Consider the following 27,223-nt stretch of genomic DNA (forward strand, 5'->3'; position numbering starts at 1 on the left):
CCTCTATCGCCGGGGATGTCGTCAGTCTGTCAAGGGCAGACGGGGCGACAGTTGTGACGTCACCAGTCTGCGTCCTGTTGATACATCATATATCCGTATCAGGAAAGGCAACGACAGACCTATCATCAATCATTCAATCCAACCGTTCCTCTTCCACTTTGCCCCGCAAACGAGAGACCAACCCGCCGATGCTCTCTTCTCCCTCCAACTCCAACCCATTGGCCTCACTCCAAGGTTCCCGGCGGCCAGGGCCCCAGCGAGAAGTTCTTGAAGCAGCAGGCGCAGTGTACGTGACGTGTTCTCTCCCGTCAGTTCTACACGCCGACGCTGTTTGCAGCCCACGGCCTCGGCGCTGGCAACGCACCGGCGCACAAGGAGAGCGGTGCACCGGGCGATGCCCCGTTGCCGGCGACTCATTCACCTCCGACGTCGGCGTCATCTCGAATGCCACCAACGTCCCCGGCGAGCAGGTAAACGTTGGCGGCCAGAAGATCAACCAGGGGCCTGCTCAGTAAGGGAAAAAAAAAAAACAAGAGTGGTCGGAACGACGGTTTCCATGCACTATATATAGAAGGAGCATTCCTGGTTTATGGGTTACGAAATAATTTTGCCTTATGTTAGGGTTGCGATCGGGCAACTAACAGCGAAGGATATGGTTTTCGGAGCTACAGTAGATGATACAAAATCTTGTCCGTCCGTGTCTGAAAGATATTGCAATCTCTGAGGCTAAATGTCAGCGCAACTTCGACAAACACATTTGGACATCAGATTAACATCGTTCTTGACGAGGCATATTGGTACGTCATTTTCACATGAAAGGTTTGTATGTTGTCAAGATATTTACATTGAAGTTCAAAAGTTTGGCGACCACGCATTAGACGTCTACTCGCAAATCGCATGAGTTTTCTATTGATTTCCCACCCAGATCATCTCTTAAATTTCTAGAACGTTGCCCGTCTCCAAAGAGACACATTCCCGTACATCAAATCAATCAACCATTTAGCAGGCGAGGTCGAAGAGGGCGCCGAAGTTGTCGTCAACGACACCGAAGTCCTGGGCCTCGGTCGAGGTGTCGTGCAGGGTGTACCACCAGATAGAGTACTGGGCGGCGTACTTGCACAGGACGGCGTCCCAGAAGGTCTTGGCGTTGGCCTTGTTGGCGACCGAGTTGCCGAAGTTGGGGCCGGCGGTGGGCCAGCCGGTCTCGGTGATCCACAGGTGGGCGGCCGGGTTGTACTGGTCAATGAAGGCCTGGGTGTCGTCGAGGGCCTTCTGGAAGGTCTGCTGGCCCTGGTCGGGGGTGACGCCCTGCCAGAAGGGGTAGGCGTCGACCCCGAGGAAGTCGACGGCCTGGATCAGGTCGGCCGACGAGGCGTTCCACGCGTTGTACGTGTCGACGTGGCCGACCCAGATGCCCTTGCCGCCGTACTTGTCCTGCGAGATCATGCCGCGCACGTCGTAGACCTGCTGGGCCAGCTTGGAGGCGGTGGTGTCGCCGCGGTACAGGTCCTCGCTGCCGACGGAGACGGCCGAGATCCACGAGACACCGTGCTTGCTGATGGCCGCCTCCAGCGCCGCCTTCTCGGCACTGTAGTGGGCGTCGTCCTCGGTCCAGATGCCGACCAGGAGCTGCACGTCGGCAGCCACGGCGGCGGGAACAGCCATCTCGAGGGTGTTGCAGTCCGAGGCGGCGTAGACACGCACGTCTTTGAAGCTGCCGGGCAGGTTCTTCATGCCCTTGAAGTCCTGGGCCCACTGCGCCTGGGTCTTGCAGCTGCCGTCGGCATTGGTGGCGCCGATGTTGAAGCCCTTGCGGAAGGCGCTGGCCAGAGGGGCAGCGCTCGCGAGCAGAACGGCGGCGGCAGAGTACTTCATGGTGGAAAGATTAAGGTATTAACGATTGTGAGGTTGCAAAAACGAACGACTACGGCGCCAATGGACCGTGGAGTGAATGAGTGTGGGAGAGAGGACGGGTGGAGGTGGAGAGAAGAGCGGACAGGAGAGGCATGGCTTATATGAATAATAAATAGAAACGTGGGCGGCTGGAAGGCTCCACGTCGATGATCAGCCGCAGGGGTGTGCGGCCGTGATCCCAGCGGGCCATCGGGCTAATCTCGTAAAGGTGGACGCGGCGGAGCGAATTAATGGCGGCGGGCAGGGGAAGGGGGCGGAATGAGACAGGAGAAACAGTATTTCCATTGCTGGGGCCGGCAGCTGGCCTGCGGCTGACGGGGGCTGCGGGAATGAGGCGCGTTTTCCGGTGGTGTCGGGAGAGGCACGGCGGCTTGCAGTCCGCACAGCCTCTCCCGGGACGCCACCCACTCGCCCAGCGAGATTGGCTGCTTCTCCTTGCTCCAGGGCTGGACCGGGTCTACGTGACGTACGGCCTGCGATCCGTGGGCAACGGTCGGTCCCGCCGTCGGCCTGGCTGTCGCCTGGTGGCTGCGTGTGCGAGCGCGAGCGCGCTAACGAGGCCTGCATGGGCGATGCGGCTGAAAGGCGCATGGGTGCACGCGGCCTCCGCCATGCCGAGCTGCATGTTTCTGCTGATGGCGACGACCTGGGGGATTGACGTAGCCCTATGAACCGGTCAGGCGGCTGTTGCGGAGAAGGCGTTGGTGTTCGGAAATGAAAGGAGCGTGTGTGGCTGCGAACGGGCCCAGCCACCAGCCCTCGGCCAAGGGGCGGCCGCCGCATGGGCCAGCCGCTCCCGACGCCGTCTTCTGCCTTGCTTCTCTACTTCTATTCATATCTATCTATCTATCTATCTTGATCTCATGTCCGCTGATCGTCGACGGATGCGTCCAGCTCCCTCGGTCGCTCTGGCAGACGGCACAATACTCTCGATACGAGCAGTCGTATGCTTTGGGCAGGCCTGCGCCGCTCGGGCCTCTGGGCTTCCCAAAAGGGCTTCAGAACCAGGGCAGGTCTAGCAGGTGCAGACGGTCCGAAGTGACATAGGGCTGCGAGTGCTGGAAGTCGAAAGCTTTGATCATGCCGACCAGGTGGGTGGCTGCAGCACACAGCACCAGCACATGGAATATCTGGTGCGAGCTTCCCCAGATGTCAAAGCGGCCCGGCCAAATGCGTTCGGGAAATCGGATCTGGAGCTATGTCAAGACACAGCTGGCGACACGAGCATCGGAAAATCTTACGGCATATATAGCAGCACCGGTGATGTACATGAGCCCATGCGCAACCAGCCAGTCGAGGGCGATCCTTTCCCTCAGGGCCTGGAGCCCATAGAGCTTGAGTCCGCTCACGACCGGGAAGATGGCGGACAGGCCGAGGGCGACGAACATGGCGGCGCGGATCGGACGGAAAGCCGGCGACCGGAACTTGTCCAGCACGGCAGCAACCGCGCACGCGACGCTGTTGGTCGTGATCTGCCCCGTGTCAGCCCTTCGATGTCACTCCTCCGACGCGTGTCCGGACTGACCATGATCCAGTAGAAGCGCACATAGCTCGGGTGCTGCAGAAGGCCGTAGTAGACGCTCGGGATGAAGCTCCCCCAGATCAGGAAAACGATGCCCATGTAGTCCAGCTTGTTGCCAAACTTCTGGACCTGCGGCGAGTGATTGCTGGTCAGATGAAAGGTGGCACTCATGCCCAGGCAAATGGTAGCGCCCAGGAAGAAGCAGCCGAACATGACCACGTCCTCGTGCGTGGCCGTGGCATAGCGGGGACCCAGGGCGCGGTACAGGGCGCAGGCCCCGGAGACAGCCGCAACAGCACCTAGAAGGTGGGTATAGACGTTGACGGTCTCATTGTGGATGTAGAAGAGGCTCCTGGCCGAGTTGCGGTACGAATTGGAGGCGGGGCGATAGCCGCTGTGGATGTAGTGGTTGTCCTGCTGCCACGGGTCGATTTCGTGCCAGAGCAGAGTAAGGCGGGTTTCCAGGCTCTTCTCAGCGCGCTGTGCCGCCGCCGTGGCGTCCTTGACCGCACTCATGGCTATGGAGAGAAGAGTAGTAGCATCGCGGTTGAGCAGGTGTTGGGGACGTTGAGTGCAGGAACCCGCCTGGCTCGTGCGGGTGACGTGAGGCCCGCGCCTGCCGCTCAACACCACCCCGCCAATCCCCGGCCCCTCCATTGCTCGCCGCCGTTGCTCGCTGCCATTGCTCGCCGCCGTTGCTCGCTGCCATTGCTCGCCGCCCGCTTCCTCCTGCTGGCACCGTCCCATCCCGCAGGCTGGCCCGCCGCGTATCACCGCCAGCAATGAGCGCCCAGCAACGACCCGTCGGCCGTCGAGGCCCGTCGATGCAATGGAGCAGGCTCAAGCCCGGCCCCTCGGACCCGCTCGAGGCCTACGGCCTGCCTTCCAAGGGCGAGACAAGGAAAGCCTAGCCTTGGCCCTCGTTGCTGTCTCTCCTAACGCCCGCCAGACTCAATGACTTCCGCGCCCAAGAGACCTTCTACAACAAGATCGTCGACCGCTACATGAAGTTCTGCGCCGCGTCAGGCGGCGGCGAGAAGCTGGCCGAGCAGTTCGCCGCCATGTCCGTCTCTCAGACCACCTCCAGCCCGGCCCCGAAAGTATCCCAGTCCCCGTCTCCCCTTAACATTCCAAAGCGCCCGCGCCCTTCTCTGGCCTCGCCGAAGATGGTGCCGCAGACGCCCTCGACCATCCGCTCGACTAAGCGCGACGCATCGCAGACGCTCGAATCACCGCCCATCTCCTCGCGCAACACCACCGCCGAGCTTGGCACCATCCTCTCCGCCATGCGCAAGCTCCGCGAAGCCATCGTAGCCTCCCACCGCACCGACCGCTTCGCCCAACGCGCCTACATCTTCATCATCCACGCCGCCATCCTCACCAAGTCGTGGGAGTCCTACCTTCCCGCCCTGCGCTATCTGCTCAACGCCATCCACACCCAGACCCCCATGACCAGCTCCGAGTTCAACGAGTTCGCCGGCTACTATGTCCTCGACCTGGCCTGTCGCCAGGGAGAGCTTGCGTCCGCCTTTGCGCACAGGTCGAGGCTCGGGCTCGCCTATGCAGACCCGACGGGTCGTGTCGATCGCCTGCTCCGGGCGCTGGTCATGGATGACTGGATCAGCTTTTGGCAGCTGCACAAGCAGGTCGACGGCTACCAAAAGCGCATCATGGAGTTCAAGGAGGACGAGATCCGCCTCCACGCCCTCAAGTGCATTGGCAGGAGCTACTTCGGCGCGGAAAAGGGGTACATCGAGAAGTGCACTGGCCGGGACTGGGATCAACTCGTAAAGAGCGGGGTCGGGTGGGACCTTCAGGAAGGGGATAAGGTCGTTATCCGCCGCCCGAAAGCAAGGTGAGGCTATCGGTCGGTTCGTGTTGACTGACTGACTAGGAAGACGTCCTTCGTTTTGGTCGAGAGGTGGTGCTGCTGGTCGGTGTTTATTGGTGTCTGTGCATGCATTTGTATGGAGTTATTGGTTAGGTTAGTATACCCCTGAGCTTCTTCGTGTTGTATATCAAGTAAACGGCTTTTCAAGGCCTCTTTGTGCCGGTCAAAGTCTACCATGTTGAGACTTGACGGAAGCCCTAGATGTGCATAGTCCCTCTCGACAGTGCGAACACAGTTTCATGTTAACAGCCAACAAGCCCGCCAAGTTTCGATTCTGGCAGCTGGCCTTTGAAGTGCACATGAAAGTGGCTTGCAGCGGACACGAAAATATTCCGTCATGTGTTGTTGTTCGTCTAGTTCAGTATTTCAGTTCCGCTTCGAATCCCATTACAACGTCCGTTCAAGAACTCCGAGAGCCGTGCCAACTGAATTGGAGCCACAACGAAGACGTATATAAGGCAGGTCTGCGCCAAGTTCTGGCTGGCTAATCCACGAGACTTCAACGCACTCTGATACTCGTGCTCAGCCTTCGTAGCAAAACGATATATTCGAAAGCTTGGAAGTGCATCTCAATGTCTAAGTAAAATTGAGCCGTACTACTTTCGTTGCGATCTTGAGACTCCCGTCACCCGTGTCCTCCAAAACCTTCGTGTCATCCCCTAGCGACCTCCGACTCAGGAGTTCTATGTATGTTGGTACAGCAGACACTGCAGCGAGTGTGCTTCAGTATCGTAACTGATCGTTGCTCGTTCATAGGCTCGCGAGATGTTGACCCTGATCAAGTATAACTCGAGGAGATAGCACCGGAGCTCAGTCAATCTCAGATGATAAAATTCGCACCGCACCTCCTTCAGCTGCTGCAACTTCTTGTTCCCGAATGCACGTGAGACCCAACAATGGCCCTTGCTTTTGACTGCTGACAACCTATGTGAAATGAGAGATGCATGCTCGGAATCTGTGCGCGGCACGAGGTGCACGCAACCGCAGTAGTCAATCTCCATCACAGCGAAAAGAAGATGATCCTCCCTGGCAACCAACAAAACTTTTCACACTATTGGCTCTATTGGCTTAAGGGTTCTGAGCTCGGCTACTTTCGACCTTGGAAAGTGGCTTTTCAGCTTCATTATCTGCCAGCTTCCTCCCAGGTCGTCAATCATTGATTCATCCCCAGGAAGCACCAGCTTGGCGACGGGCCTATCATTCGAGTAGACACCATAAACGGGGGTTTGGATCACCATGACACACAATGCTACCGAGCCGGATGCTCTATCAGCACCATCGGATTAGGAGAAAACCCAACGGTTTTGCTCATTCCCAAAGGTCGGCTGCCCGAGGAAGTCACGAGAGCCTCGAGAAGGATGTGTGCGAAACCATCATTCAGCAACCTGGCCCCCGGCCACCAACCCTTCCAAGTAGCGTCTTAGGTTTGTCCTACTCCTACCTCAATTCTAGGGCGATGCAAGGACAACTTTGCTGCAGTGCCCCATCATCTTCCCCGATGAGCACATGCAATACATCCTGCACCTGGACATACCATTCATTCATTACGTCAGATCCTTCTGCTCGATAATTGAGCAATCGATGCAAATCATTGCGGTCTGGGATGCCGAAGGCAAGAACATGGATGAAGCCTCCGCTTTGGAAGCGATTGACCGAGCATCAGCCGGACTATATAGCGAGTGTGTGAATTCGATGCACTGGAATGACCGGACCGAAGTCCGGACCGGATTCGCCAGGTATCAAGACGATCTGGTAAACAGGTGCGACAGCATCTACATGGGCTTTGTAGTCACCAGCTCCGTTTAAGCCTTCCATTCCTGACTGGAGATGCTGTTGAACAGACAAGTCGGAGTCATATGGGCAGCTTTATACGCCTCGCGGCAGTCAGATGTTTGAAGACCAGCGCTTTCCAGATGTTCCAAGCCGTGGACGTGGGGCGTGCACCATCGGACGAGTAGAGCGCAGCGGTAGATTTCTGGATGAGAAAAACTTTCAATCTTGCGAGGAACAACTCAGAAGTCCTCTTCACTGCCCGGTTTCCGATCAATATTTGGCGCTAGGAAGTCTAGAGCGATCAAGCCACGCCCGCGGCATTCCATAGCCAAGCCATCTTGGTGATGATGGGTGATAATGCCCCCCTCAGCTCCGTTTACATGCCTGGGCCATACTGGAAAGAGACTGCCACGTCCCTGCGAATGCTTAATGGGGGGGTTTCGCAACCCTCATGGCTTTTGAGGGCGGATTCCGACAGTGTGATAGGCGCCAATCTCCAATGCCCTCATTGATCAGCATATCTTCCCGTTTATTGACTACTAGTACTAGCCTGACCACAACATCTTGCGAGAGAAGTCAGTTGCTCCAACCCGGAAGTACTCCGAGGCAATGAAGCTGCTGCTGGTGCTCACATTTGAAGGCAAAAACACCGCCTCCGTGAGGCGGGACTTTGTCGGATTGCATGATCCAACGGTTGAGAATCTTCTCGGTGCTCTTGGAGAGTTCACTATCCAGGCGTCGACCGATCCTGGCAGAATCACTGGTCAAGGAACCAAAGCTGACAGGGCTATGGGCGTACCGAAGCCACAGGATGCCTTCGTAGGAGCGATGGAAGTCTAATACTGGCTGCGAACCTGCGCCAAAACATGTGTAACAGCGTGAAGCTTCTGACGAGATGATCCTCGCATCTTTCTACAACGTCGGAACTTGGCTGCATCCTGAAAATGGCGGCGAAGGGAGGAAGGGAGTCCTGGGTTTCCGATTGAGCAGCGACAGAAACATACATACTCTCAAAACGCGCTTCTGATCGAAACAAGTCTGAGCACTGCTAGCCAGACCTAATATACCCATGATCTGTGGAACACACTCGAGTCCACGGCGGTGCTTTTGAAGAAAAATTGAAACATTGGTGTGGCATCCCAAGATGTGGTCGGTACTTTCTCGGCAAGCCGTTTTGTCTGTATTCTTAGAATGAGCACGCGGTTGCACTCTCATCAACCGGCGCGGTGGCCTAATGGTAAGGCGTTGCTTTCCGGCTTAGGAACATGGCAAAGATTGTGGGTTCGAGTCCCATCCGCGTCGACATCTTTTTTGGCGTTATTTTTTTGGGTTGAGAGCTTCCGTTTTGCTCCCTGGCGATGCGGAGCAAAGTCGGCGGATGCCTGGTGGGTGGGTGGGGTAGCCTTGCATCCCGGCACGCCGGCGGTCATGCAGGGACTTGGCTCGGAGCGGGGCACAGGCGGGCGAGACCTGCAGAGACGGAGCTGGAGAAAGTAACAGGCTCCTTCGGTGGTTTGCGTCCAATCACTTCGTTTTCCGCGTGCGTCGTGCAGTGGGTCGGACAGACTTCAGCCTTACTTTTGCCATGTGGAGCCAGTGGTCGAGAGACAGGAGGGTACCGAGGGCGCTTCCCGCTGCACGTCGCATCGCAGGGTAAGGAAGAGGGGCTCAGCTCGACTGGCATTCGCTCGATAGCCAGGAATAGCCCTATGCCGGGATGACCCCACAATTGGATACAACGTCCATCTCTTCATGCATTCGGTGCTGCCGAGCATGGCGCCGGGTGCCTCCGGCTTCCAACGCCTATCATTGCCGTTCGGTGGGAGCTGGCGCGCCGCTCAAGGGGAAGAGGCTGTGAAGAATTAAAACAGGCAGGTGGTTGCCTTGCAGCATTGCAATGCACGTGCCGATCACCAGGTCGTCGCTGCCTCTCCACCATCGGGACCCCATGTCATGTTGCTCCCAAGGAAGAAGGAACGTCTGACCACGCTTGAGAAAACCCCACAGCCCGACGACTTTGCTGCACCAGATGGCTTCTGCTAGGGAGCGTAAGAATGACGTTGTTGCTATCGATAAACTTCCTTCGGTGAAAGATGGCCTATCAGAAATCGAACGACACGCACGGCTTACTCCATCCAGCATCTCGCCGGCCGAGGGGAAAAATGTGTGTGGCTTGGCGAAAACCGATGGGTGCCCAACCGTGCAAAGGGTTAACGTGATGGAGATCAAGGGACAGAAAACGCCTCAATCCAAAACCATTCCTCAGGGACTGGACCCCGTCAGGCGAGCTGCATGCATAAGGCGAGAGATATGTATCTCATCCAAGGTTAAGGATCAACGCATTACGTCCGTCGGCCTTTTAGATACCCAACACGCCCCAAGCGAGGAAAAAAAAAAAAAAAAGTCAGGCAGCAGTGTTGCTAAGGGATGGAAAGGAGATCCGTTGCGTCGGAAGGCTGGGACAAAAGGAGAAGCGGAGTGTAGGCAGAAACCCACGTGGACAATTTCTAAGACATCGCAGCTTGAGACCTGCACGCATCCCTACTCACGACAATCATATCCCCGTCAGGATGAAGTTGGCGACATGATTTGCGTGGGTGTTTCAAATTTCGTAGTTTGGGTCAAGAACCGGGTTACGTGCATCCAAAACCGCTTGATTGAAACTGTACTTCACATCTACCTCTGATTTCGATGACTAATCTGCGAAAGCATTCCCTAAGACCTGTACGGATTGGTTTCTATTTCTTTACACACTCAGCCAAGACCAGTCTGGGCCCAAAGCCAATTTCAATCGCGAAAGCCGCCGTAAAGTGTTCAAGTTCGGTATGAATCGGTGCAGCCGTGTTGCCTCTGAAGATGATTCTCCGTACGCCCATATATGCCCCGTGTATGGTATCCTGTAATGCCAGTGCTGAATGCAAAATGCAAGGGAATTAGGCTTTGGTGCGGTGAATAAAAGGATGCTTGAGAGCTTCCGTAGGCGTGATGCGCTTTTCGGGGTTGAGAGCTAGGCACTTGTCCAGGAGATCGTAGAAAAGGTTGATCTCTTTGATTTCGGCTTCGCTCAATCCCTTGGTGCTGCTGATCAGGCGAGACTTGAGATCACGAGTTGGTTTGACAAAATTCACCATGCGAGTCACATCCTGTGATGTTTGTCAGTATGTCCTATGCCAAGACGTCCAATCGGCGAAACATACCTTTCCGGTAATCTTGTCCGTCTCCACGCTCCTGAACATTTGAAGATTCGCGTCAAAATGTTCGAACACGTAGTCCGCCCAGCCCTTTTTCAGGAGCTTGGGGCTGAGCTTGCCACGGCACTCCTGGATGGACCGGAGCATTTGATTGTTGTCGCGGCCCGTGAACAGGATTTTGCCCGTGTAGAGCTCGAAAAGCGTGCAACCGACAGCCCACATATCGATGCCGTAGTCGTGAGGAATTCCTAGCATAATCTCTGGGGCTCGGTAGAAGCGACTCACCAACAATCCGGCCGGGACCTCACATTCTGAAATGTCCGCCGCGGATCCCAGATCGCAAATCTTGAGGATGGTCCGGTTCTCATTGACCAACATGTTGTCAGGCTTGATATCCGCGTGCACAATGTTGCACTTGCGGAGCAAGCTTAGAGAGACAAACATCTGCTGGGAATAGGAGCGAACCGCCTTCAGGTGGAGTCCAACATCGCGGCCAAACTTTTTCAAGACTTCACGCAAGTTAATGCTGAGATGTTCAAACACCATGCAAAGGTGATGCTTGTGATCGAATGACCTCTCAAGTCGGATGCAGTGGCGTTTGTCCTCGGGGTCGTTTTCAAGGAGCTTCTCGAGCATCTCAATCTCCTTCACGCCGGCTTTCCGCAGAATCTCATCGTTGCGAATAATCTTGATGGCAACGAGATCGCCGGTCTTGATGTCTTTTGCGCGGACAACCTCGGAGAACACACCCTTACCCAGGCGAGATTGAACCTCATACCGGTCATCGAGAAGTTCATTAAGAATGACCTTGTAGTACCCTTGCGGATCGTCCCAAACATCGAGCATGCTGCTGTCCAATTTCTTGACTTGTGGTGCCTTTGTATTCTCAGTGGCTTCGGAAATCTTGGCGGGGGTCGCTGCAAACATGTCGTCGTCGTCATCCTCGGCGAACATGTCAAAGTCGTCTTTTGTCTTCTTCACGGGTGATTCCTCGACCTTGGATTCTGCGATGGGAGCCTCACGTGGTTCTGGCTGGACTTCGACCTCATTGTAGGCCGCGGCTGATATGTCGTGGCTTTGGCGACGGTCAATTCTGGCCCTGTCCTCCTGCGTATCCATGGTTGGGTCATAGTCAGCAGCAGATGGTCCTTCTGCGTCAGCGGTATCCACGCGTTTGCGGTTGGCAAGCTCCTCGTCGTTTTGAACCGCAACAGTCGGCGGTGAAGCTGGTGCAGAGCTGTCTTGGGGAGTGCTAGGTGATGTCACCATAGGTGAGACTGAACATACGTCAGCTATAAAAGTGCCAACGGCGGTGGTATACATACCGGAACGCTCCGTACGACCACCGGGACTTTCAGCCTGTGGAGTTGAAGGCCCGGATTCAATCCCAGGTTGTAGAACTTGAACACGCAGAGGCGTAGACTGGTCCATGTACTTAGCTTTGATTGCTTCCCTCCTCTTGCGGCGTCGCTCAACCTCGTCGTCGTAATTGACGGGCTCGATGTCGAGTTCGGGCTGATCTTGGCCATGTGCGTCAACCATTTCAGCATCTCCGGCAGTGCCGTTCGGACCTTCCGCCTTACTGCATTGCATCAGTGAACTGCAGCATCAAAAGTGCCACGAGAATGCACGTACCGGCTGTGCTCGGCATCAGCGTATCGCGCGGCCGTGCTCTTCTCTGCATCCTGCTGTGTGGCACGAGAAGGGCCATCTTGTCGCGCGGCTGTGCGGCTTTCGTGTCCACTGTTGCCTCGCTCCGTCCCTGAATGCTCCCGTGAACGCCACTCTGCCCCATTCTCCCGACCTTGCTGTCTTCGATCTCTCCGCTCCGGCTCATGCCTTCCATTGCGCCTATCGTAGGCTCGGTCAGAGCCTCCTCTACGGGGTGGCGAGCGGCTCCGGGTCGAGTGTCTGCTATAGCGATTGCGGTCACGGTCGCGGGGATCGTCGTACCTCGACAATAAGCGGGAGGAGCTGCCCCGATCTAGATCGGCGTAGGACACACGGTGTCGGCGGTCATCGTCGTATGAGCGCCTCTCTTCGTAGCGGACCTTGAAGTGGCGCGGATCGCGACGATCCCGATCGCTGTAGAAGTCATCGTCCCGACGGCGCTTTTCTCCGCGCGGCGAGCGGCGTCTGTAGGGAGAGCGCGAGCGTTGGAGGCGGGGAGCGTCCTCATACGCGTCCCTCGGAGATCTCGAAGCTGATGCGCGGGGTCTGGATTGACGGTCAACGCTGATGCCCCTCGACGATGGCTGAGCCGTAGTTGCCTTGTCGACCTCGTGTTCGTGGACCTCTCCTTCAAAATCGGAGCGTGAGCTCATCTTGACTGTAAACCTAGGCCCGTGCGGAACCTAGTTTGCCTGCAGAGGAGATGTGTAGAGAGTTTGAGATTAGCTTGCGTCTCTGCGCAGAAGGCAGGCTTGACAGAAGTCGAACCAGCGAAATGTGTCCTTCCTCCTGAACCTCGGGGGGAGGTTCTACTGCGAACTCTGCAGGCGCAATGTGGCGTAGAGAAAGACGAGGTGCTCGCGACGCGATTGCCTTGCGTGCACGTAACAGATGGAATGAAGCTGCGGCGGCGCAAAAGTGACGCGATTGCGCTGGAGCACGCCGCATGCAACTGCGTCGGTCGTCACTGCCCGGGCAGACCCTGGGCCAACGTTTCGCCGGCTTACTAACGAGAGGTACTCACGTGATCTGCTGAGCTCAGCCGTCCCTGTTTCTTACTAACGGAGCCTCAGGCATCAATGCTGCGCGCCGTTGCGGATCCTCATGTTCACCTGCTTCTTTCATTGCGCAGGGGAGCTCGCGTCCACGCCAGCCCGTCTCACAGCGCGAGCGACTCCAGCGTTTCTCCACCTGGCACCCGCCTCCCCGCCATTCCGAAATTTCCCTCGCAATGCTCAGGCGGCGGCGCAGGCACAGACACAGACGACGTCTCAGCCAGCATAGGAAACTCGTGGCCACATGAACAACGGTTTTGAGCGAGGCGGTCCCGAAGTCTGGCATCGCGTTCTCAGCCATGATTCGGGAGCTCGGATCTCTGCTACATGGAGAGGCCTGCCCCGTGGGCATCTTCATCTACGCCTGGCAAGGGAAGGCGCTCACGCGCCAAAACCTCCGCTCTGGCGGGGGCAGCAATCTCCCGCGTCCAGAAAGCAATTCCTGGGTCTTTCCAACGATCTAACGAACATGATGCCACTTGTGGCCTGAGGCCGCGGGCGCCTGCAGAACGCTTGGCTTCATCGAAGCAAGCCACGCATGCTTCCCTTTTACCCAAAGCCTTCTGGTAGAACTGGCTTGGATCTAGCAAAAGGCGGCCCCTGCGCCAACAAAGCAAATGACTCGGAAGGCGAACTTTGAGGCACGCTCATTGGAAACCGTTGCGCAGGATGCATGTTGGCGCAGTGCAGGAAAGGTTTCAGCTGAGCACGCGAACATATCGTCGACGTCGACCTGACCTGACCCACGCAGATGCAACCTCAAGCTCGGAGTGGACCGCCCTGCTGCCGAAGGCAGCTGAAAACCGGGGAGCAGGGGCAGGATCTAATCGGCGCCGCCGTTAGGCCAAGGCGAGTAGAGCGGCCGCCACACGATTCATGATCGCCTCTAGCCAGCGCAAGCGGTTCACGCCGTGGCGGTCTAGCGGCATGCAACTCGGGCACGGGAGCCAACGTTCGCAAGCCTCGCAGTGCTCAGCTCGTGTTCCCAGCGTGTCGTCTCGCCTACATGCCGGCATGCGATTCGGGTTTGCTGTGCTGAAGTATATAACTGGATCTGGCTGAATTCTTTAGCTCGACGAGGATATGCCTGCGCTTGAGTGCCGGTCGATCCTGACCAAGCTCAGGGCTCATGGCTGTCTACGCGCACCAGACCACCAGCGTTCTGCCGCTGGTCCCCCGGTGATTTACATGTCATGCTGGCTCGAGCGCAAGGGCCTGCTGGTCGGCATTTGCCTGCCTGATGCATGCTCTTGGCATCGACGCTCACGTCCGCCGCAATCACCCAGCTCGCTAGCGATGTCGACGACGTCTGGAGCCTCCAATCTTGCGCTTGACTTGCCGGCTTTCGGCTGCAAGTTTCGGGTTCGGACAGAGCAGGTGAGCCAAGGAGTAAACTCGAGGAGACGCCAGCCTAACGCAAGACGGCTTGCCTAAAAAAGGCGATCCCGCTACAGGCGAGATCCGAGGGGACTAGGAGGGGCGCTACTGGTCATCAGGCACGGGTCGGCGTCTGCTCGTTGTACGTACTCGAGCCAAGCAGCAGCGAGCACAGCCGCGCCCTACGGCTCCTTCTGGTGGAACGGGCTGCTATACATGCCATTTTTGGGAAGTGAGCTAGGTGAGGGTTAGAAAGATGAAGGACCCACAGCCACAAAGTTTTCAGGGCCTGCCTCAACACATCCTCAGGGGCGACGGTGGCAAGTGGGCACGCAACTGTCGGCACCGTCCACTCACGACGCGTCCTGCCAGCCCGACAGGCAGTCTCTGCGACGCTACGCTTCTTCCTAAGCGGCGTTGGGGGTTGCCGGCCTCTGCGCACGGAGATTTGAATCTCCAATCCCGGCCCGAGCATGCCATACGAGGGAGGCGCGACAAAAGGAGTTTCTTTGGGCGTCTACTGTGTAGGACTTGGGCAGCACTTTTGGCGGAGCGCGTCCAAGCTCGCAGTGTCATCTGGACGAGCGCTACCGGCCTCAACTTTGGACCCGGTGGGCACGCGGCTCTGCTGGCTGTGGGCCGGCGGCGGTCCCTGCCCGCAAGCGGCTCGTACATGTGTGTGGTGCGACGGAATGGAGCGCGTAGGGTACGGCAGAGATGTTGATCTGGCAACCCAATGGTGGAGATCAGCAGCAAGCATGTGAGCCTGAGCCAGAAGCCGCGTCGGCAACTGATCGCCGTCCCTGCGCGCTACAGCGGGGGCGGACTGGGCGATGATGAAGGGGCTTTGGACGTTGGAGACGCGAGCGCCACGGCACCGCGTCATCTGGCGGCTGTGGCTCGTGGAGCGCGGCTGCTGGGTATGGGGAGAGGTGTGTCCCACGAGAGTCGGGCCGATAGCGGTTCGCTGCTGGTGTCGCTGGGAGAGGCAGAGGGAGGGTCCAAGATCAACACTTGGCCGCGCAGCACAGCGACAGTGCCGGCGGCGTGCGGACGACAAGCACAGACGACAAGCGCAGACGACAAGCGCAGGCGTGGCGATCATGTTCCAGACCGCACGCTTGTGGGGTAGCTCCCGGGCGAGCTCGACCGCGCGGCGGTGATGGAGGACGTCAGGGTGCAGGTCAGATCTGGCGCGCACAGAATCGAGCGTTGCCGCTCCGGGGCACCATGGGCATGGCGGAGCCAGCGCCTGCAAAGCTGGAGGCGCCATGGGCCGGCGGGCAGGCGCTGGGCGGCGGGTGGACCGCGACTCGATTGCTGCGCCCACCGACGATCCCGCTCATCAGGGTGATGCTCGCATGGGTGGGCAGCGGTCTTGAATCAGCGGGTAAGGGACGGTGCTGCTATATCTTGCAAGATCCGGCGCGCACTGGGCGTGGGTGGTTCCGGATGAGCTGGGCTAGCCGACAGACCCAGCTGCTACCGGTAGCGTACCGCACCGCCTGCTCGCATTCGAAACGAGGTGTTTGCTCCCCATCGTCGAGGCAGAGGCTGTCTTCATCAAACTAGCGGCCGCACGTTGCCCCAGGGTTCGAGCAAACGGCACCGGTAGGGATCAAGGCCGCCGGCTGATCGCGCGGTGGTGGGCAGTCGGCGCATGGTGCATCTGCTCCAGTCCACCGCAGGGCCATCTTTTAAAATCGCCTGCAGTCCTTTCGCGCCCAGCAGAGGTGTCGCGCGCCGTCCCCTATTCGCCCGCGACGCTCCATTGCTCGCTCAGGAACACCGCTTAGGAAGCATCTCCGTCCCGGCGCCTGGTTCGGACGTCCACTAGGTGAGGACCCTTATGCGCACTGGGCCGCCCCGATCTGCGCCATTGGGCGACGACGGCGCTGATAGTGACACAGGCTGGCGAGTATAAGCTGTGCGGCTGCTGCTGGCGGACTAGACACCACGGCCTCGTGAAGCCAAGGCCGGCGCCAGTCGGTCGCAGGTGAGAGCAGATCCGCCCTGGACCATCCCACCCTATCCGTGGTATGCTTTCATCAGGTAAGAAACCCGGTGCCTGGCCCTGCGCCTAGCGTCGTGCTTAGGCTTTGCCTGTCCTCTGCCACCCTCGACACTGCGACACCGAGCGCTGCGGGACACTAGGGACCGCTGACAGCAGCTGCTGCCCAATCCGTGGGCCTTCAAGTCTTGCGTGCCGTTCCCTTGACACTGACACCAACAATGTGCAGAACCGCCCATAGACCCGACACTGCCCTCGTCGGTGCCTTCTGCCGCTGTGCCTCCGCAAACCCATTTCTCGCGCTCCGTCTCCGCCGCCTTCCCGCCACTGCTGCCCTCGAGATCTGCAGACTCGACGGACCAGCGAGTCATTCTTCCCTCATCGTCTAGTCATTCGCCCGTCCCTGGCCCAGGAAGTAACATGCCGGCCTACCAGCAACGGCCCTTGTTTCGACCTATCCAGGTCGGCCCTTCTCCTCCGCAGCTCTCTTCTCAGTCCTCGGACAACACTCCCTCGCCCACCACCACAAACCCCAAACTCGGCTCCAAACGAGGACGCATCACCGCCATAGCCTGCGTGCCCTGCAAGAAACGGAAGAGCAAGGTGCGTCCCCACGCCTCGCCGCGTCGGCCATGCACGTACTGACACTGCCGGCGCCACCAGTGCAATGGGTTGCAGCCCGTGTGCAACACGTGCGCCCTCAAGGGCTCGACATGCAGTTACGACATGCGGCAGGAACATCGGTGGCAGGGCACGTTGCGCGTGAACGTGAAGAAGCTCGAGCAGGAACTAGAGGAGGTCAAGTCGGTCCTTCCGCTGCTCGCAACCTCGTCCCAGCGCGAGGCCGCGACACGACTCGCAATCGAGATCCAAAACAATGGCTTTTCCGAGCACTCGGCCGACGAGATGAGGAAGATACTCGAGGGGCCTAGGGCGATGCGACCAGGCTCCGAAGACACCGCTCCCGCCGTGGGTTCCTCGTCGTCATCGTCCATGGGCGGGGAGCAGAAGAGTGACGTAACGGCAACAGCAGCATCGCCAGAATCGATGCCGGCCTACTATGCAGGATACGAGCAGAACGTCAGTCCCGGGTTCGCGCAAGGTTTGCCGACGACCACAGAGGTGTGTTTCCGATGCCCCCCCATTGGCCTTGGGCGACGGCTTGGTACCTAACAGGACTTGGTAGGCACAATGGTCGGCGCATCCCCTCCTAACAACAGGCGACAGCGGCGTCTGGATGCCAGACGGTACCTTTTCCCCACCGCACGCGCAAACTTCGCCCTATCGAGAGGGGTCGACTGCTCCCGCGGTCTTGTCGCATGGAAGGTTAGCAGTTCCCCGCCATCAAGCAGCAGAGAAGGTATGCGTGAGAACAATGACTGACCTCTGCTGTAGCAAGCAGGACATTCTTGGTACAAATGCTTCGCCCATGTCGATGACAACGCACCACCCATCCATAAACTTCCAACCGGTCATGGCGCATGGGTCGTCCATTAACCCTGTGACTTACACCTACACAACGTTTCGGGAAAGAAAGAGGCAGGCTCAAGCGGACGGAGAAGCAGATATGAAGATCTTCGGTGACCGGGAGAATGATATCCGTGGACTGTTGAATGGAGAGACCGAATTTGATAATGAGCAGCCGTTGTCCATCTGGGCGCCAAGAGTTGCGAATATGTTCTTCACCCATGTCGGTATTCCGGAAAAGCTCGCGGCCTGCGAGGTCTTGAAGGAGGTCATGGCGGTATGCATCCAAAGATAACCTGTTGCTCCCAGGGGCGGAGCACCCTGATCTAATATGGTCGGTCCCACTAACAAGCGAAATAGTGGCAAATCTGTCCCAGCCGGCATAATCTAGAAAGGCTTCCAGAATGGGCGAGGCCCACGCAATTTCAGCAAGTCATGCCGCATGATCCGACCATCGACTTTCTTCCCTGGTACGTGCAAAACGGCCGGAGTGCGGTCCGGAAGAAAAAGGGAAATGTCTACTAACATTCCTTCCCACAGGCCTTCGGTCCGCGACTTCTTTTTGCACAACACCGACCAGATGGTAGCAGGTGTCCTCGTGAACCATCTGTCCTTGAATTGGCCCCACGAAGACTCTCATACTGTTTATTGCGAACCAAACTCGGGTAAATTGGCATTGTCAGGTGCTTTCCGGGAGCACATTGGCAATCTCAACAACTGGACGCTCGCCCCAGAGTTGTTCGAACAAATGCCGTTCCTGCTCGGGAAGGTTCGAGCCACAGGGATTCATTGATTTCTCGAAAGGTCCAAGTGGCATCTCCAAGGTTCGGTTAAATCGACCATGCGCGACGATGTTTCCCACGGCCTTGGATAGAACATGAGTTTTCCCGATACGACGACATGGTTCTCCTCGATCCCAAAAGGAGAGAGAAAGAAAAAAAAGCAATGGTCCGGCCATCGGATGCCTGCGGGAAGTTTTATCCTTGGGAGACGTGGAAAGTAACTGATGGGGACGGGGGGCAGTATTGGTCCGAGACAATCGGAGCTGCCACACATCCTCTCTTTGCAATCTTGCCGTCGATCTTGGTAAAATACTGCTTTCACACATAATTGACATTGGACTGCTTGCTCTGATGCAACGGTATGATCCAATAAATCTGGTGTGTAACGTGCATGCGCTTCGTCGTGCGGTTCGGTTCGGTTCGATTCTGCAAGATTATCTTTCTTTTCCCCAGCTCTTTCATACTTTCACCACCCCTGTATATCACTTTATATTTCCTAAGTTGTCGTGATTTTGTACTGCCTTGAGTGGGTTTCCCTTTTGCTCTTTCCCTTCACTTCTAGCCGACAATAGTTGTACGTGTGTATCCAGCCTTTTCGATTTTGTATTACTTGACTTTTCCAAGTTTTGTGTTTGTGATGCACGCCTACGAGCAAAATTGCAGCAAGCGAGGCGCTGAAGAGGAAGGATATCGGCTTTATTCCCCAGTACTGTTTTCTTGTCGTTCTTGGCGGGCGTGTGATCCGATAGATATCAGGGAAGTCTGGCGTTGGGGTTGGGCGCAATGAAGCCGGACGAAAGAACGACCGGAAGTCCTTATAAGCAAAAGCTCCTTTTCCAGCCTGGCCCACTGCGTTGCTTGTGGCTGCCCGCCTCGTCAGTCTAGAATGCACAGGGATGGGTGCCTGAGTCAGGGTAGATGGGGAAAGGGCCGAAAAATGCAGGGTCGAAGTGAGGAGAGCGGAGGGTGGAGGGGGGCCGAGGGAAGAGCAGCCTGCTGTACATAAATAAAAACGGGGAAGAATGAACAGAAACACGGCCAGCAAGCCATGAAGCCACTAGCCAAGCCTCTTGGATTGTGTAAGGTCAGGGCCGGGGTCAAGTAGCGCAGCGGCTGATTGCCAGCTGTGCCCAGCGTTCGTCCGAGAGTAAAACCGGCCAACGATATCACACGCATGCTATTAGTATATATTCCCACCAGCCCGATCTGGTTCGCAACGTCACGGCCGCAGCGGAAATAACCCGGGGCGCTCGGGGGACGGCAAAAGGAAAGTGGCGTGGAAGCGTGCAAGACGGGGGCGGTCGTCCTTTGAACAGACAGACGAAAGAGGGAGGGGACGAGAACGCCTGATCGGATTTACAGTACATATGCACGGGCAAGCCCTCGCCGCACACGCCTCGCACACAGTCCCCTCCGATCTTCGCCCGTTGCGTTGCGGCGCGAATCGGTGCATACAGTCCATCACCCCCGTTTTCGTTTCCCGTCATCTTACGGCGCCCCTCTGTTCACAATTACTCTTCATGCGCTCCCAGCCTACGCCGAGTGCAGCAGTTGAAATCTCGATTGGCGGGCAGCAATTGCCGGCAGCGACGTGGCACCATGCACATTCCAGCCCAAGGGCTGGTGTTGCGGTCGAGCCCAGAGCCCCAGACGGCAGAGGCATGCTGCCTTACGAAGCCCAAGCATTACCCGATCTGGCATCTGTGAAGCGAAAAAAGAAAACATACAGGACCAAAACACGCACCAAGCCGAGAGGACCAGCAGTGACGGAAGAGGCAACTGCATGGTCTCTGCGAGGCAGAAGCGCCAGGGCTCGCGACGAAGACACAAGCTGTTCGTTATTCCCGGCCCACTGTTTTTTTGGCCCTGGGGAGACTGGCCTGTCCCGCCGGCATTTTGACCGAGATGCAAGCCATCGATTGCGCCGCTCTGCTCTCCCCGCCGGCATCAAAACTCGACACACGATGCACATGAGGTGGCCGGGCCTCCTGGTTCGGCGGGCCCGCGCGCGCGCAGGAGAAGGGACAGCAAGGCTTGGCACATGCGCGCAGGAATGCGAATACGTAGAAGAAGAAGAAGGCTGCGGGTGACCACAACGATGACGGAAGCGTCGACGGGAAAATGTGGGCCTAGCCGGCGCGCCTGCCATGTGGGATACGTTATGCTTTTTTGGAAGGAAGGATGTGTGTGTGGCTCCACCCCGAGAGCGCCGCCCCGCAAGCTCTTATTTCATATAAAACAGTCCATCTACACTACCGGACCTCCCTGGTCGCTGTGCTGTAGGCTTGATAGCATGCTGATGCCGCTCCTCGCCTGGGCCTGCACGACCAGCCGGAACTTCGCTGAATCGGGCTGGCATGCACTTTACGCTTACTTCATCTATCGTGTCCGAATGGCGAGGCACAAGGCGGGCTGTAGGGATCGTCGAGCATGTGCCCGAGCTCGCCCTACACAATGAGTGATGCAATAGTCCGACCGGGTTTGAGATCCTTTCTTCATTATTTCTCATACCGCTCGGCGCCGCCTGTTTAGTATGGCAACACGACCGCGGGGGAATTCAAGCCCTTGTCCGGCCACTTTTATGCGTCTTCGGGCATGTGCGGTACACGCACGTCCATTCATCACCCCGTATGATTGAATGAGCCCATTCTTGACATTCCAGCGTGTAGGCGAAGCAGGCGATCGACAACCGTGCGGTTCGCCATTCGCCAGGAACACACAGCCGTCGGTCGGGAAGCCCGAGTCCGCTGGCCTGCGATCGTCGACGGCAGCTTATGCAAACGAACACCCCCCAAATCCAAGGAAAAAGAAACCTGCAGCATGCGCCTCATCTACTGCGCCGCACAGCCCGTCACACCTGCCCAACCGGCGGCCCTGCGGTACCCGGGCCGCGCGTATCCGGCGCGCCCCAGATCCCGACGCAAGGCAAGCCATCCGAAACACAGCATCATTCTGCACTCCAGCTCACAAATCACAGCGCGTCTTGTTATTCCCGCCGACTCCAAAGGAAAGAAAGCCGCTTCCCAGAAACACGAATAACCCACGCTACGTGTAATCAACATCCGTATCACAACGCCGATGCGAACACACCCAAACGTCCAAGAGTATACACAGCGCAGATCGAGCCCAACATGGCTCTCCCTCATATTGTTTACGCCCCGGCACCCGCTTCGCTGACAGTGCCGCTTTCCGACGTGTCCTTCTTCTCCGCGTCGTTCTTCTTAGCTGCCGCCATCTGCCACGCGGGAATTGCCGCCCGCCCATTGCTAAACCTGGCGTACGGGCTTGATGATGCCTGGGCGGTAGGCGTCGCTGCCGCCGAGCTGCCGCCATCTTGCTGTTGCGTTTCGCTCGTGCCATTCGTGTTACCTCCAGCCGCAGCAGGTGGAGCCGCAGCGGGGGTCGCGGAAGTGGTCGCGGGAGTTGAGACCCCGCCAGCGTTGCCATTCACGCCGGCCGCTGGCGAGCCCCACATATTCGCACCTGTTGCCGGTCTCGACGCTGTGCTTGGCGTGCCCGATCCCATGCGGTTCCCGACCAGCGTCTTCAGACTCTTCAGCTCCTGCGAAAGGTCCTTCAACCTATTGTCCGTGCCCTCCTTGTGTGCCTCGAGTGCCTTCGGAATCAGGTCGCGCAGGCCCCTCACGTCATCCTCCAACCTGCGGCTATCGGCATCACGCCGCTTCAGAGAGTCTTTCAGAGAATCCATGACCGACTCCATTTCCGTGACCGCCGAGTCCAGGCGCTGTGTCCTTGCTTCCTCCGAGGCCTTGAGGGCGGTTGTGTCTGTGTTTAGCTGGTCCAGCAGCGCAAAAGCCTTCTCGAACGACTCATCAATGGACTTCTTGTCCTGCTCGAGCTGGGGTGGCGTCGGAGGTGCTATCAGAGGGTAGATGTAGCGCTGTGCGTGGTCAGCCCGAGTCCCGTGTACAGTATCATCCTCAACTACCTTTGCCGTGAAATAGAGGCCGTAGCCGACTCCACCCATGACGGTGGCCATGATGAACCAGTCTCGCCAGTCGCGCTTTGGCACCCTGCAAGCTCAGCATATCAGCCATTGGACCGAAGCTGCCACGGTCACGGGGAACTCTTACGGCGGCGGCGGAGGAGGCTGTTGCCAGTAACCAGGATACGCGCCATATCCGGGCGGCGGCGGCGGTTGTTGATAGCCGAAGGCTGGGGCAGGGCCCGAGGGCGCTGAGACTGCCGACGGCGGCGGAGCCTCGCCGCCGGCACGAGCTAGGGCAGCATCAACCTCTTCTTGGGTGAGATTCTTGGACTGGAGAAAGGCAATACGCTTCTCGACGGGAGCGCTGGCCACGGAGGGGTCCTGGAGGACTACAAAGGACGGTAAGCTTGGGCTTGGACGCGTCGCTGCAAGTGGAGCTCACATGTAACCTGCCGGCGGTTAGCGCGTGGATGGAGGCGGGCGCGGGGGGTGGACTTGCCGCAGAGCTGACGAGGTCCTCGCGGACCATGATGACGGCGGGTGCTATCTCAGCACCTGGGATTCATCGAGGTCGAGGGTTGCGATGCGCGGTGACGCTGGAGAAGAAGCGCTGGTGCTGGTGCTGGAAACCTCCGAGCTCGCCCGCGGCCGTGCAACGCCTGAGCCGAGGCTCACGGACATCACGTGCGCCTTCTGCGCCAGCCAAGAGGCTCGGTCGGGGGTTTATCTGATCTTGGGTAGATGAATCAGATAATATTTATCTGATCTCGCCTTGTGCGCTTCACGACTCCACAGCGCTCCACACCACGGCCGTGGATCCCGCTCGCTAGGTACCTAGGTTCTGACGATGCGATGCTCGCCGGGCCGTTCGCGTCCGACGCTTCCTTGACTTGACCCCGGGTCCGCGTCTCCACAGCACATCATAACGGAACCGAAATGCACTATACGGTGGTACGATCTCGCATACGGCGGATCGACCCTGCATCCTGACTTGCAATTGCGCCCTTGCCTCAACCTGAATCTGATCCCAACGATAACCGACCATGTCTGTTTGCATCTGTGGAGTCGCTTTCCCTCGTAGTTGCCCTATGCAGCTGGTCGCTGCTCCGCTGCCTGCCGCCAAATGCTACTGCTGAACGGCTAGGTACCCTGATTCCACGCCCGCCGTCATCGGCCTTGGCCCTCCCAGCTTGGCCTGCGGCCTTTTACCTCTTTCCGCCTAAGTCCAAGCATCAGCTCGTCCTTGGGTGTGAAAATTCTCGGCGCCTCCGCCGTCCTAGCCAGGGCATTGATCTTATTGATCAGTCCCATATATTGTCCTCACCCGGCCACTCGGTCGCAGCAACTGTCTCACTAACTCGCCGACCGAGCGTGCATCTCCGGTCTAACACAGGATGGCCACGAAGATCAAGGAATCCAAAGATTCCGCTTCCAATGAGGCGCCCCGCAACGTCGGCGCCGGCTCCAAGGCGTCTTCTGAGGAGTTTCAGTTGATGGGCGCCACAAGTCCTGGCGTCAAGCGCATGGAGGCCATTTCTGCTCACCTTACGCTGTTCGATCGCGTCTTCCTGTTCATAGGGGTCTTCTTCATCGCCTATACCTATTCTCTGGATGGTACAGTCCGTTATACATATCAGGTACCATGCTCCCGCTCAAGCACCCAACCTGCCGCAGCAACCCGCTAATTCGCTGAAGACTACTGCTACTGCCTCCTTCCAGAACCACAGTCTCTTGGCTTCCATCAACGTCGTTCGCAGCGTCATCGCCGCTGTCGGCCAACCTACTGCCTCCAAAATCGCTGATGTCTTCGGTCGTGTCGAGCTGGTGCTCGTATCCATCTTCTTCTACGTCATTGGAACCATTGTCGAGGCCTGTTCCCACAATATCGCCACTTTCTGTGCTGGTGCTGTGCTGTATCAGGTCCGTGACTCGAGATTCATTTCACGCTCAAGCCGATTCCACTGACAACGGTGCAGATCGGATACACTTTTGTGATTCTGCTGGTCGAAGTCATCATCGCAGACATCACCTCGCTCCGTTCTCGTCTCTTTTTCTCTTATATCCCCGCGACCCCCTTCATAATCAACACTTGGGTTTCTGGCGACATTACTGCTTCGACTCTCGCCAACGCCGGCTGGAGGTGGGGAATCGGCATGTGGGGAATCGTCTACCCAGTCAGCGCCATTCCGCTTCTTGCAGCCCTGCTCGTTGCCCACGGCCGTGCTAAGAAGTCCGCTGACCTTGCCGACTACAAGACACCTTTCGAGATATTGGGCGCCCGGGGCCTTACAAAGGCGCTTTTCTGGCAGCTCGACGTGGTTGGCATCATTCTCATGATCGCAGTATTCGCTTTGCTCCTGACGCCCCTTACACTTGCCGGTGGTGTGGCAGAGACGTGGAGGACGGCTCATATTATCGCTCCACTCGTTGTCGGCTTCTTCTGCATCCCACTCTTTGTTTGGTGGGAGATGAAAGCAGTGCACCCGCTCATTCCATTCCATTTGCTCCAGGATCGCGCCGTCTGGGGCGCCCTCGGCATCGCCATGACACTCAACTGGGCCTGGTACATGCAAGCAGACTTTCTCTACACCGTCCTCGTCGTTGCCTTCGACGAGACAGTCAAGTCCGCAACCCGCATCACCCAGCTCTACAGCTTCGCCTCCGTCCTCATGGGTTGGTTTCTCGGCGTCATCGTCTTCAAGGTCCGCCGGCTTAAACCCTTTATCGTCTTCGGCACATGCCTGTTCATGGTCGCCTTCGGCATGCTGATTCACTACCGCGGCGGCACCTCGTTGAGCCACCATACCGGCATGGTCGGCGCGCAGGTGGTCCTGGGCATTGCAGGCGGGCTCTTTCCCTACCCAACGCAGGCATCGATCCAAGCCGCAGCCAAGCACGAGCACCTAGCCATCGTGACGGGGCTCTACCTGGGCACGTATAACATCGGCTCCGCGCTGGGCGCGTGCGTGTCGGGCGCCGTGTGGTCGCAGGTGCTGCCGAGCCAGCTCGAAAGTCACATCGGCAATGTGACGACGGCCGCCACCGTCTACGCCGACCCGCTCACTTGGTCTTACAGCAACCCAGTGGGCACGCCCGACCGCAACGCAGTCATCGCCGCCTATCGCACCACCCAGAACTACCTGTGCATCACCGGCATCTGCCTGAGCTCCCTGCTCATCTTTTTCTCGCTCGTCCTGCGCAACCCTAAGCTTACCGACCAGCAGAGCTTACCCGAGGCTGAGGAGAAAGGTAAAGCGACGTATGAGGCACAGGAGGGTGGGCCGCGGACGGGGCTTCTGGACAAGCTGTTTATGCCTTGGAAGTGATGCTCATCACGCGTACGCTGCGGAGGTGGCCTGAGAAAGGACAAAATATGTATTGGTGGGGGTGTATGCCTAATTGTATCCATTGGAAAAGCTGAGCGTTAGAGTTCGCGGATGTAATGCGATTCACAGTTCTGCATTCTCGGGTGGGTGGTTGAATCTTATGTATGGATGCATTAATATGATTTACACACTTGTATCTACAGTAGACTACGTCCGGATATCTGCTCCGACTGCCCACCCATGTAGAGCATTAAGATATTTATCCACGTCCGGATATACTTTCAACTCTCCAGGTACGAAAGGTGTTAAGACATTCATTTACGTCCAGATGTTCTCTTCAACCCCCCAGGTATCGATGGTGATGAGCCATACATCTACGTCCGGATATTTGCTTCAGCTACTCACAAACAGCCCTTTTTTTTACCACCACCCGTTGGCTCCTTGTCGGCCTTTCGGGTGAGTCATTCTCACGGCTGCTCTTGACGTCCGCGGACATCCTGTACAGCTCGTGCCAAATCACCCGGATACCAAGTGCTTCAGCAGTCTTGCCAATCCCCATCTCATCACCGATTATTCCACCAGTTCCCGCCTTCTCCAAGACCAGGTTGAAGATCCATCAAACGGCGGAGAGCTGATGCTGTAACGGTGGTGTCTCGAAGCGGACAATCTTAGGTACATGTGCAATGGCTGCAGGGCTGCGGTCAGCAGTAGGCCAACTTAATTAGTTAGGCCTTAGGATAAATCGTAGGAAGCCTTCTATGTTGCTGTCTGTTCCATTGCTGCGAAAGGTACGTCATCACGTTGGCATCCATCTTGGCCAGAGCTTGGAAAAGAAACATTCAGATTGTCAATATAGAGTTTGATGGGAAGTCCTTACCGCTATTCTCTCGTCAGCTCCTCCGCCGGTACACTCATCTCAGCGGTGGCGACGATTAACATCTCCAGGCGGTCTGCGTTCACGTTGCAGGCGGAGAGCGAGACACCCCAAAGATCGTGCACGTCATACATGTAGACATGGTTCGAGTAGCGAGGGTGGCGACTGAAGACGTCGAAGGGTTTCTCTTTGCCCAGCATCTTTGCGACGATGGCTTTCAACGTGTCGAGGTTCAGTGCCGTGTAAGGTATCGACATACCAGGCACACTCTCTTTAGGGTCGTGGGCATGACGCGCGATGAACTCCGTGCTTACTGGTGGAGAGCATGATGTGTCAGTGACTCTGAAGACCAAAAGGTCGATGCCCGGTGCTGAGAAGTCCATCATGCAAAAGCCAGTGACGCACTAGTCTTTGTATAAG

General features: G+C 57.5%; 7 protein-coding genes and 1 non-coding gene across 8 annotated transcripts; 4 read left to right on the top strand and 4 right to left on the bottom strand.

Moving 5' to 3' along the window:
* Positions 1-999: 999 nt before the first annotated feature.
* Positions 1,000-1,875, bottom strand: SLS55_001122 (uncharacterized protein; the record flags this gene model as incomplete). Its single annotated transcript, XM_066772621.1, has 1 exon — positions 1,000-1,875. The coding sequence occupies one exon, from the start codon at positions 1,873-1,875 to the stop codon at positions 1,000-1,002; it is 876 nt and encodes a 291-aa protein (XP_066637900.1).
* A 1,037-nt stretch (positions 1,876-2,912) lies between these two features.
* On the bottom strand, positions 2,913-3,952 carry SLS55_001123 (uncharacterized protein; the record flags this gene model as incomplete). The annotated part of the gene is made up of 3 exons (XM_066772622.1): positions 2,913-3,104; positions 3,156-3,386; positions 3,440-3,952. 3 exons carry the CDS (start codon positions 3,950-3,952, stop codon positions 2,913-2,915), a joined length of 936 nt encoding a protein of 311 aa, XP_066637901.1.
* Positions 3,953-4,265: 313 nt separating this feature from the next.
* On the top strand, positions 4,266-5,295 carry SLS55_001124 (uncharacterized protein; the record flags this gene model as incomplete). Its single annotated transcript, XM_066772623.1, has 2 exons — positions 4,266-4,358; positions 4,411-5,295. 2 exons carry the CDS (start codon positions 4,266-4,268, stop codon positions 5,293-5,295), a joined length of 978 nt encoding a protein of 325 aa, XP_066637902.1.
* Positions 5,296-8,320: 3,025 nt separating this feature from the next.
* SLS55_001125 lies at positions 8,321-8,402 on the top strand. Its single transcript has one exon. It is a non-coding gene; the product is annotated as a tRNA-Arg (tRNA).
* Positions 8,403-10,033: 1,631 nt separating this feature from the next.
* PRP4 (U4/U6 small nuclear ribonucleoprotein prp4) lies at positions 10,034-12,615 on the bottom strand (the record flags this gene model as incomplete). The annotated part of the gene is made up of 5 exons (XM_066772624.1): positions 10,034-10,243; positions 10,298-11,568; positions 11,617-11,873; positions 11,923-12,205; positions 12,297-12,615. 5 exons carry the CDS (start codon positions 12,613-12,615, stop codon positions 10,034-10,036), a joined length of 2,340 nt encoding a protein of 779 aa, XP_066637903.1.
* A 4,516-nt stretch (positions 12,616-17,131) lies between these two features.
* Positions 17,132-18,167, top strand: SLS55_001127 (uncharacterized protein; the record flags this gene model as incomplete). The annotated part of the gene is made up of 2 exons (XM_066772625.1): positions 17,132-17,527; positions 17,808-18,167. 2 exons carry the CDS (start codon positions 17,132-17,134, stop codon positions 18,165-18,167), a joined length of 756 nt encoding a protein of 251 aa, XP_066637904.1.
* A 3,638-nt stretch (positions 18,168-21,805) lies between these two features.
* On the bottom strand, positions 21,806-23,132 carry PEX14 (peroxisomal membrane protein pex14; the record flags this gene model as incomplete). Its single annotated transcript, XM_066772626.1, has 4 exons — positions 21,806-22,555; positions 22,604-22,688; positions 22,749-22,992; positions 23,099-23,132. 4 exons carry the CDS (start codon positions 23,130-23,132, stop codon positions 21,806-21,808), a joined length of 1,113 nt encoding a protein of 370 aa, XP_066637905.1.
* Positions 23,133-23,997: 865 nt separating this feature from the next.
* SIT1 (ferrioxamine B transporter) lies at positions 23,998-25,929 on the top strand (the record flags this gene model as incomplete). The annotated part of the gene is made up of 3 exons (XM_066772627.1): positions 23,998-24,240; positions 24,323-24,523; positions 24,580-25,929. The coding sequence occupies 3 exons, from the start codon at positions 23,998-24,000 to the stop codon at positions 25,927-25,929; spliced, it is 1,794 nt and encodes a 597-aa protein (XP_066637906.1).
* Between the last annotated feature and the right edge of the window lie 1,294 nt (positions 25,930-27,223).

This window comes from Diplodia seriata (assembly GCF_021436955.1).
Source record: "Diplodia seriata strain FDS-637 chromosome Unknown scaffold_1, whole genome shotgun sequence".
Taxonomy (NCBI): domain Eukaryota; kingdom Fungi; phylum Ascomycota; class Dothideomycetes; order Botryosphaeriales; family Botryosphaeriaceae; genus Diplodia; species Diplodia seriata.